The sequence below is a fragment of the Fopius arisanus genome, unplaced genomic scaffold (genome assembly GCF_000806365.1).
Source record: "Fopius arisanus strain USDA-PBARC FA_bdor unplaced genomic scaffold, ASM80636v1 scaffold00041, whole genome shotgun sequence".
In the NCBI taxonomy this organism is placed as follows: domain Eukaryota; kingdom Metazoa; phylum Arthropoda; class Insecta; order Hymenoptera; family Braconidae; genus Fopius; species Fopius arisanus.
Genome location: NW_011887780.1, coordinates 174,540 through 186,089, shown reverse-complemented (window position 1 = coordinate 186,089; position 11,550 = coordinate 174,540). Strand labels below are relative to the sequence as shown.

The 11,550-nt window shown below is 38.4% G+C and overlaps 1 protein-coding gene across 1 annotated transcript; it reads right to left on the bottom strand.

Annotated features, from left to right (window-relative positions):
* Window positions 1-10,087: 10,087 nt before the first annotated feature.
* Window positions 10,088-11,459, bottom strand: LOC105266712 (uncharacterized). Its single transcript, XM_011305074.1, has 4 exons — window positions 11,179-11,459; window positions 10,908-11,124; window positions 10,638-10,796; window positions 10,088-10,564 (listed from the first exon to the last, which is right to left on the bottom strand). Exons 1-4 carry the CDS (start codon window positions 11,346-11,348, stop codon window positions 10,430-10,432), a joined length of 681 nt encoding a protein of 226 aa, XP_011303376.1. The 5' UTR covers window positions 11,349-11,459; the 3' UTR covers window positions 10,088-10,429.
* Window positions 11,460-11,550: the final 91 nt, after the last annotated feature.

Genomic DNA, 11,550 nt, shown 5'->3' with positions numbered 1-11,550 from the left:
AATACTTGAGAATCCTCGGGTTTTGTCTCTCGTTTGGAGCTTTCATAATTGTTGGTATTATAATCAGATGGAATGTATGATGAATTTAGAAGTTTGTACTCAATGCTTTATTTGATATCGTATTAATTGGATCAATCGGCGATCAATGGATTCGGATCTTCCTCGGGGTATCAATAATTCATGCGGACAGTTGACCAGTGATTTGTGCCACTAGTTTACGATCTGCAAACAGCATCGACTCTAAATAATGAATGTCATCATCTCTTTTTTATTGGGACCCAAGCTAAACCTGAATGGAGTATTTCTATCGTTTCATGCTTTTTTTTTTTCTCATCTCGTGGTACTTTACGACATTTTAAACGCCTTGGGGTCGGATCCTGGCGACAAATTAGACTGTTTTACGATGGCCAAATGATTTTACGAGAGTTCTCATATTTTTGGTGGTTCTCCCTTTTTTTTATGTTTAGATGGGCGTGCGGTGGAGGATTATCTGGATTCTCCGTGTTTCGATTGGGAATTTTAACTCGTCATGTGATTTTTCAGCTCGAAGGGTTACCAAATCAGTCAAGCTTCGTTACACCTTTTACAAGACAATCATTTGATTACTAGAGTCGGCGGCTTCAAGTCGCAAAATATTGTCGGCCCCTTTCTGGGGAAAAATAACCGGGAAAATTCTTTCTGTCTTTCGGAAAGTGGAGCCGAGGGCGTGACCCCTTGTCTTCTCTCGCTTTTTTTTTTTTCGGTGTCGATTTTCACATTTTTTTTTATTTTCGACGGGGGAGGACTGAGGCCCAGCGGCGCCTTGGTACAAGCCAAAGGCCAGATCTCATTATCCTTTTACTAATACACAGCAAATGAGCTGACAGTCCTCACGCCTTTACCACTGCACGGTATAAACATGCGCGGGAAGGTGTAATTTTGTTGATTATCAGGGAATTGAATGGATGATGGAGATATTTATAGATTGTCCTCATCATTGGAATTATCTCGGGCATTGTTGATCATCAATTCATCATCGGCGATTACAGGGGGACGGCAAATTGATTATTATACGTTGGACAATTGGGTTGTAATTGGGTTGTAATTACATTTTTACACTGGGTTATTCGAATTTTCAAATTTAATGAGAGAGAATTGGGGGTAAACTGGTTTTTTTTTTTTATTTGAGCGGTGGGTTTCTCTTTTTTTTTCTCGGTCTTCTGGCACACGCTTTTGTTTTCATCATTCGCTAAATCAAATTTGTAACTTGACAGAGATCAATTGGTCCGGGGGATTCGACGGATGAGGGGTAAATTTATTGCTTGGTCTATTGCAGTCACACCCAAGGTGCTTTAATTACAGGTTGCAGTCCGGGATCTACCCTAAAGCCGCATATTTGCGGGGAAAAACAGTTTAGCTTTAGCGGTTTTCTAGCCGATTTGAAACGTTTTTCTCACCTTTCAGGTGGAGGCGTGTCTCCTCGTTTCGAGAGTTTACACCTTGAGGTCGAGATTAATGAGACCGAAATATATTTCGATAGATTTCACTGCAGCGTAACAATTTCAATAATTTTCATTAAAATTTGAATTATTGGTAATCATTATCCGTACGAGTTGTGACTTGAAATAATTTTTTTTTGTACTGATTCAATATTTTAATTAATTAAATTGTTTAAATCGGTAGAAGTTGGAAGATCGGTATCGATTTTAATTGTGGTAATATTCCTCGATCGTCTTGATCAGTGGAAAATTGGAATAATGAGGGATGAATCATCCTCGTTTGAACCTATCACGACAATTTGAATCAATATCCGAGATAAACCTATTATCTCGAGGATAGACACATAGTTTGCAAGGATGACGAGGCTCGACGGTTGAATCGTTAACCCGCGGCATTCAGGCAGTCGCAATGAGACACTGTGACGTATCTCAAGTTTTACCCCACATTAACGCTAACAATGTGCATTTTTTTTCATCATGAAATGATGCCGCATGTGTCATTGAGAGTACCACCAGCTCGTTTTTCCATCGCACCTGCCTCGTCATCGGAATCATCATCGAACATGTTGTATTGAAAAATAAAAAAAAAGGATGAGTAGACTCTTCGGTGAATGATAATCCCCCGGAGTTGATGGGTGTTACTCATAATTATTTATCACGTACTCAAGGTTAATTGAAGGTCATGTGGATTGCCGTGGAAAATAGCTGGTGCTTGAAAATGCGGTATTTTCCGGGGGTTAAATAATGTGAGTGCCAGGGATTATATTTATCACGGAGGGCATTTGATGATCGTCATTAAATTCTCGGTGGATGGAGTTTTCTGCGGCTTCGGGGCACGTGCCCTTGCAACCGGTCCCCGTTGTTGTTGTCTTGGATTGTGATGGGAATATGTAGATGGTTTTGGGTGGGGTGTCTTCTGGGTTGGTGGTGGCAAGGTGGATCCAGCTATGTGTGAAGACAACTGACTGATTAATTGGAGTGATTAGGGCGTGTTCAGGAGACCGTGACGGACGGTATGCGTTAATTGAACTTTTTTATTTGGAATTTTTTATGGGAAAATCGAGGATTTGGGGGCAATTGCTGATAATTGAAATCGGGGGATTTGGGGGTTATCGATATCTCTGGGGGGAACCAATTTACTAGGCATTAGTCATGGGTCAATACTATTTTTATTATCGAGTCATCCGGTGCTAAGCGCCGCTAATCATGTGATGAGGGGAGAATTTGGCGGGGGGTTTTCGAAAATGAAAAATACACGCTTTTGGGAAATTGTTTTTAGATTCTCTTGTAATTGATTTTTGCGTTGCAATATTTCTAAGTTAAAAAAATTTTATATGGGATTTTTGTAGCAATACAAAATCGAATTTTCAATTTATTAAAAAGCTGGGTAAAAAAAATTGTAATCGGAATATTACTTTCAAATTTTCAAAAAATTTTTGGAAAACTTTTCAGAACATTTTTTTGTTGAAACAAAAAAATAATCGGAAACAAAACAATTGTATGTTTGGGAAATGTTTTGAGAAATTTTTCAAAAATTTGTTTCCGTAATTTTTTTTTTATAATTCTCTAGAAATTTTTGCGAATATAATTTTTTTAAATTATACCGTTGTTTTCTTACTTAAAAAATTTTTCAAAACTTTTCCCAAAAATAAAATTGTTTGGTTTTCCGATTTTTTTTCTGGTTCAAAAAAAAAATCTGGAAAGTTAATAATCAGAAATTTTTTAAAAATTTGGAAAAAATATTCCGATTATAATTTTTTCTTACCCGGGAATGGATAATTAAATAATTAATTATGCGGGAAAAATAAAAATGTAGGGGATACGTTAATGATGATTTTTTTAAATGAACAAGCGACTGAATTTTCGAGGATTTTAATAAAAATGGAGACATTGCAATGCGTAAATACAAGAAAGTAGATTTGAAGGCGTTAATTGTATCGGCTGAACAAGAAATTTCCATTAGCAGAAGTCGGAATTTATGGAGGGGAGGGGGATATTGGTCGTGTCGATATTCTCTCGTCAATGACTGCCGAAAAGACCTTTCTCCAGGGATCATCACCAATAACACCAGTCTGGTGATGCCGCCAGGTAGCCGTTTGCTCGTTGGGATCTTCCCCCCAACTGGAATCCTCAACTTTTTACCTCTGGGGTACGTGAGGAAAGTCCTTAAATTAAAAACCGATGCGTAAATACATAAATTGTAGATTGAAATTCCATTTTATTTGTCGGTCATTGGAGTTTGAAATTGCTTTCGCGTGGCAGTCGCGTGGCCAACAGATACAAATTACCCGGGTCGGGGGTTTTACGCCGATGAGGGAAAAGCATCGGGTTATTTCTCCATGTTTTCTGTTCATGTCATGTGTTGAATCGTTGGAGATCCACGGGAGCGAGACGGCACGCGACAGTACATCACAATTGTTAGGGCACCATAACTGCTTTAAAAAATACTTTAATGCACGCTATTCGTAATTTTATCTCTAGTTAACATGTACTTATAATTATTCGTAATGATTGAAAATCGATAAGTGAATTTTTTTTAGCTTTTTTTCGGGAAATTATTTTGGACTTTTGATGAGGAAAAAAACAAGGAAAATTCAGACAAATACGCATGATTAATTTCCCTGGTTTGACGGAAACTTTAATAATTCAAAAGCCATTGGGCACTGAGTGCAATAACGGTCTTATCTCAAGTAACTGTCAGTGCACAGCGTGCATTCAGTCATTTATATATTTCATGCTAAGAGTTTGATGTACCATACAGCGTGTCAAGTACCTTCAGGTACTATCGAGAAAATTGAGATAACCTCGACAATAATTCATGGGAGTGTGCGCTCGTTGCTGTGAAATCATGAATTATTTAATGGCGAGTTGTTCTTTAATCCATCGGGTTTATTAGACTAGCGGGGGGAGAGGTGGATTTACATTTTGACCGTTGGAATTGTCCACGAACCCCAACTCTTGTATCTTCAACATCTCCCGCCGAAAAAAAATACCGGCACTCGGTACGCAGACCGTGACGAGTCATAAAATCTTCAACAATTATATTTTTTCACTCGACAAAAATAAAACCTTTTATTTTGGATTAAAAGTTATTAATATTGGGGAAATAAATCCATTTAATTCAATGGATCATTTTTTTTTTTCATAATTTCATGGATATATTAATTATATTATCAATATTATAATTAATGGAATATATTCACGAGGTGGAATGATGAGTGGAATATATTTGGTGAAGATTTCGAGAATGGAAAAATTTCCAGTGCGTTTTGGGGGTTTTTTAAAATTTCTGTGAGGCGCCCTGAATCTTTTCAACCCCTCGAAATTGAGTATCTCAATGACCCACGTGTGGAAATTTGTTGTATCGGTATAATAAGTGGACGGGGAGTTGAATAGAAATACACACCTACCCCAGTATTCAATTCCACTGGATTGTGCCACATGGCACGAGTCGCAACGCCCCTTAATACAAGGTATCGTGCCCATCTCCCACAGGGGAAAGAAAAACGAGGAAAAAATAAAGTGAAAAAAGGGGGAAAGGATAGAGATAGAAAGTCGGAATGGGTCGTGTCATCTGTTGCTTCGGTTGCTCGTCCCGTTCTAGCGATGCGTAGCGTGTTGGGCCTTTTTTTTCATCGGGTAATGGGTAAAAAATTGGGTTTTAATGCTGCATGAAATAATACAGAGTTGGTACGTTGATACCTTCGTTACTCCTCTGCATTCATCTTTGGTTGTATTTTTTTTTTATTGGGGAAATTGACGTCATCTGGCTCCAGGGCACAATGCCCACCCCATGTTGCATGATCTTTTATTGTGGTTTTTCATCATGTGTGTCATTATTTCGGGTTCAATGAGGGAATGCGATTGGGCGGCACTTGTCGATATCAATTCGTATCGGTTCACCTGCTTTTACGCCCTTTCCATATGGGCACGTGCCACAATCTCTTTTTTATTTAATTTTTTCAAAAGTTTACTCGGCATTGCAATCGGGTGGCAATGATATTTTAAATTGTTAGTTCGCATTAGGTATTTTTGAGATGGTGAATAAGGTTTTCGCTTTTGGGAAAATTATTTCAGGAAATTTCAGGGATAGCGGAAAATCTTGAGAGATTCTTTGAAAATTTTTGGGGGAAATGATCTTGTTGGCTACCTGCTGACAAAAACGACAAATTGACGACCCGAGATAATGAAAGTCTCCTGTTATGACTGAACTTAAAGATCTTTTGCTTCCGAAGATCGTAATCGATCGGAAGCCGATGGATCTTCGATTTTTTTTTTTTCGTTCGGTGGCTAGACGACTCGTGGAAATTTCTCTCTGAAGAAAAGCCGAGATAAATCAGTGAATGACTCTGCGGTGTCCGGTGGCCGCGAAAAAATTAAAAATATTTACCCTTTCCTCACACCATAAGGGCAGCGAGATAACCCTTTCCCTGGAGCTACTGCGAGAATTTTTTATCCTCAGGCGGAAAAAATCGGGGAGAAAACAGAATTTTCTCGTTTTTGGCGCGTCATCGCCGCTGGTTTCTTCGATGATTTATCGATTTATTGATAAAATTCATCACCAGAATTATTACAAAAATTTATCACTCTTTTTGGGAATGGGAAATTGAAGAAATTGAATTTTTGGGGTTAATCTGAAGTTGGGAAGATTTTTAAAGTCAAAATTGTGAGCCACTAATTTTCAGGGAACTGCCAATTTATTTTGTGATATAGTGGGCGGATCTTTCCATGGTCCAGCAAAATTACGCCTGAAATCGATTTTCCCGGCTCGATTCTTTTGAGGAAGACTGATCAGTCAAACCCCTTGACTGCTCAGTCAATACGCCATGTCACCGTTGTTTCCCATTTTCTTTTCCCTTTTTTTTTCGAAACCCTTTTATTTTTGAATGATGAGGGAAACGTCGAGCTCCGAATAACTCCGATAATATCTCCTCATGAATTCTCCCTTTTTAAAAAACGACAATCTCCCGAATTCACAATTTTTTCATTCAAAAATAAAAATCCTATAGCCATATTTACCCTATTTTTTCAATTTCAAAAATTTCTGATTATTAAATTATTCATTAATTTTTTTAATCGGAATTTACAGTCCCTGATTTTTTTATCGGATTGCCAAGTTTTTTTTATAATTTTTGTCATTGGATTTACGATAATATTTTTCAAATTCGAAGAATTCCTGATTATTAAATTATTCATCAATTTTTTTAATCGGAATTTACAGTCCCTGATTTTTTTATCGGATTGCCAAGTTTTTTTTATAATTTTTGTCATTGGATTTACTATAATATTTTTCAAATTCAAAGAATTCCTGATTATTATATTATTCATTAATTTTTTAAATCGGAATTTACAGTCCCTGATTTTTTTATCGGATTGCCAAGTTTTTTAATAATTTTTGTCATTGGATTTACTATAATATTTTTCAAATTCGAAGAATTCCTGATTATTAAATTATTCATGAGTAAAATTAAAAAATTGAGAGATGGGAATTGTTTATTGTTAAATTTTAAAGTCAATTGGGTCATGCGGTTGAATTTTCTCGGCGGATTTCGAATGTATGGAAGTACTTTCTCTCTTTTTGTTCGAAATTCGAATTGTTCCCTGTGGTTTTGAGTTTTTCACGCCGGATCTCGTGGCTTACCAACTCACCTCGGCGATGGATATCTCTTTGAATTTCAGAGGAAGGAAGGAAGCAAACGAGGGTAGATATTTTGCCGAGAGGAAACGGTGGGATTGACAGGGTCTATGATTTAGTTTGATTGAAAATTCACGAGTCGACAAAATCAATTTATTCTCACAATTATTTCACAATACTTCGGTACCATTCTAGATCTATTAATTTACACAGTCGATTTATTTACAAATTACTTCGATCATTGAGTAATTTAATTATTATCCTAAATATAGCCTTTGACTAGAGAAAACAAACAAACAAGTGATAAATACTAAATACTAAACAATTTCATGCACTTTTGACACTTTTTCAATCAAATTTTATCTCGAATTGAATTCACGAAATCTCAAGGCCAATGAGTGGATTTAATCGTTTGGAAAATTCCATGAATTTTTTTAATTAGTGCACTGTGAAAAACTTACGAACTATTATTGTTAAATCGAGTCTATCAAAATTTGAAAGAGATCTCGAAAAATAATCAGAATCTTTGGTCTCTTAGCTGTCTCAGTATGCCATAATTAATGTGTAACAACAAGCAATCATGCAAAAATATATCTATCGATAGATTAAAGGATCTTAATTACTGTCGTCAATTCTCGCTGTCGTGTCGCTCTAGGAGATCGCACAGGGCGGCGATGTAGGTCTGGGCCATCTGGAGGGTCTCAAATTTACTCAATTTGTGATCAGCACCGAGACTTGGTACCACTTCTCTCAGTTTGTCGAATGCATCGTTCAAACCATTCATTCGTCTACGTTCTCGGGCATTTGCTGCTAGTCTTCGACGTTTTAGAACACCTGGTGATGGCGGGACATCGCGGGATCGCCGTCTGCCCCGTCGAGGGCTTGACGTCGGTGAATCCTGTACCTGTTGATCACATTTTCTATTAATTGCTGATGGTTATCTCCAATTTCTAGAACAGGTCTATAAGACTCTAGTTTCCCTCAAAAAAAAGATGAACATTTTTATTATTTAATATAGTATTGTTCAATTTTTTTTATCGTGAGAGTGAAAATATTTTTCAAAGTCAATTATCGAAATAATTGTAATTGGGTAATTTATCGAAATCGATATCAGTTGAATCGTAAAGATTAATTTAAAGAATTAATACCGGTGTAGGGGTGTCCCAATAATTTTTCCTGGATTCATCGACAACTTCTTGACTCCTCTCGTGTTTTAGGGTGTACCCCAGGTCCTGTCCCTCGTAGCAATAAACAGGGGCTTGATAATCCATAGAGTTCTCCTCCACGGAACTACGTGAGGTAAATCTTCAAATTAAAAAAAGATATTCATGTCGCATTGCAATCGATTGAACACCATCATTGAAATATCGGTAATTAAAAACCGATTACATACCTCTGCGGTGTGACTGGTGTGAGAATTCCATAGGGCTCTCTCTCATATCCATCGTTTACGACGTACTCTTGACAATTATCACCGCTGTAGCTGTCATTGCACTCGATGTTCCTCCTGGGTGTCATCATGGGATCCTGATGATTGTGCTCGTTGTAGGTCCCCGACATGTGATCATAATCCGGTGAATTGTAGGGTGATGGATAGAGGGGCTCGTATCCTCTAGCTCCAGGGTATCCCGGCATCAGCATCTCCGAGGACGATGACTGGTACATGCTGGGAATATTCGATAGCAATGCCATTATCTCACTCGCTGCTCCCAGATTTTGAGATCATTTGGCTCTTGACGTGGATTTTCAGTCCACATCACCTGGAGGTTTACCACTCGATTCCTCTGAATTTACTGAATCGATCTTGATAGTCAGTCGGATGATACCCGAGGTAGAGCTGATAGGAGTCGTCCTCACTGGGTTGTGGCTCGTGTTTGAATGTGGCGCGTGCCGGGGCGGCTCTTCTCCTCGAAATCCATCAACATATGGTACCACCTCACGCTTTTTTTTTTTCCTCTCTCTCTCTCATTTTTTTTTTGAAGTCATCCCTAGATAACGTACACCTGGTGCCATTGGTCTGCTAGTCTGGACGTGCTCTCTTTCCCCTACCCTTTTTACCATCCCTCTTCGGGGCATCATGCCCAACCTCCTCCCACCCCTCGTTTCGCATACCTGCACATGCTGAAGGTGGACAGAAAGCGCGGGAGATGGGTTTAAATGGAAGTGGCACTTCTTCTGGGGAAGGGACGAGTGCCAGCTGATGGCACTGTCATTAGAGTTGTGGGGTTGACTGGCAGGTTCAAGACACTAGAATCATTCATGGGGATCTCGTAATTTCTCGTCATTTCTCCTCAACAAGTTTCAATTTACTAGAATTATTATTTATATATCCACATCTGAGGATTAATAATAATTAATTAACAAAATTCACTGAAATTATTCGGATGGACAATTTATTTGATTTTGATTTTATTCCGGTAATTACATTAGGGGAGGGGAGGGGCGGTTGTAGATGGGGAATTAGGGGATCATTATTGTGGGATAAATTCATATGAGATGGATTGTAGGAATTTTCAATTTTTTATTTGACGCTCACTCGTATCACCGACAGATGCTTTTACAATAGAGTAGACCGAGTTATTATAATACCGGTGGAATCGACTTTAATGACGAGAACAACGGCATCAGTCGTTTATTGCAAGTCAAGGCGGAAGTACCGAGTGGCACGCGACCCAAAACTTGATGACGACAATTAGATGATTGGGAAGTGCATGGAGAGAAATTTTTCTGGTGAATTTATCCTGGAATTCTTGGGTAAAACTGTTCTGGAGAGATTGCTGGATTTTTTACGATAACGTTAGAACTGGAAATTAATAATTAAATAATTTATTAATTAATCATTAATTGATTCATTAAGTCCGTTGTCTCGGGTTTGTAGAAAAATTAATTTGCGGTTACGATTACGTTGGATTTCGGACATGATTTCAGGAATTATTATTTTATCAATGAAATTTGTGAATTAATCAAAGCAGGATATTTTTAAATAATTATCGGAATATATTGTTGGTTGATAATGTAGGGAAGTAGAAAAATGAAGTCTCTCCCTCGATATTCCACCGATTTCCATCGACTGGTGAACTATCGACGGCCGATAATCGATCACCAACTCTCGCCTTTTGAAATCCTAAATAAAAAAATAAATCGAGACCGCAAAATTCGAAAATTCAAAAAAAATTACGGGTTTAAATGTCCACTCGAGCGATTAATTTTTATTAATCTCGGTTGCCCTGTGATACATGGGGTCATCGTCTGACCCTCGACCGAGAACTGCCAAAAAAAAAAGAAAATTAAATTCCCAATTCGCGAAATCCCAGGTTTACGAGAATATTTCGATGTACAAGAGAATTGCGAATGCCAGAGTCGATATGAGTAATACAGCAGATGAAAATACACCGAAGCAATTTTTCTGGTCCTTCGCGATTTTTGGAGTGAACCGGAAGTCCTTTCGCACCTGAAATAATTGTCATTGTAATTAATGTCGCAATCGGCGGATGAAAATTACCGATAATTGCGGAATGGAATACCGATATCTCTAGGGTTTGCGCTTTTTTCACAAGTTCATCGAGCCTTTCGCCCCTGTCGATGAGCCTCTGCATGGAATCCAGGAGAATCGTCCTGATGTCCTGCAACTCCTGGTGAACCTTCGGAGTCAGGTTGATGATTGTCTCCTGACCGTACCTCTCCTAGAGGAATTAGCAATTTCTGATAACACCCCGAGAGCGGGAAACTCAAAAAATTTGAATTGTCAAAAAAATCAACTGAAATTCCGGTGAAAAAAATCGTGATAAATCTACCAGAATTTTTCCCAGTGGTCGGGACAGATCTCCAGCTGAACTATTTGGCAATTCCCTTGAGAGATCGGCGAGAATTGGCAGTTCGCGGTAGACAGATCGCACGTGTCCGAGAAATTCCTGGACTTCTAGGGAAACCTCTGATGCCGCGACCGGTGAACCCTCGATCGGTGTTAAACACGCGTACCACAGCTCCCCAAAAACCAAGTGCACTGTGAATCTGAAATTTGCTTTATCAATGATTGACTGCCAGAGGCTGTTGATAAAAACGTACTTATCACGAGTGATGCTTATTCTGTCCTCGTCTATAGTCGTCAAGTCTTGCATCGCAGCAATCACGATATTTCTGTAATGATTTGTCCCGTGACGTGGATGACATGCTATTACTTGACGGCTATCTTTATTCGGGTAAACTATCACTGTGTACAGTACTTTTGTCTTCATGATGCCTTCAACTGCTTATTTTCACCGACTGACTATTGCAATCCACACCAAATGGCTTGTTTACGGTGTGATTTGCTCGCTATTTAATTATCTTCTCGGATAATGAGGAATTCAGATATCGGGGGAGGGGTGAATTGATTAAAAATTTAATTGAAAAATTCTATCTAATTATTTGTGGGAGCAAGATCCCGGAATTTTTGTT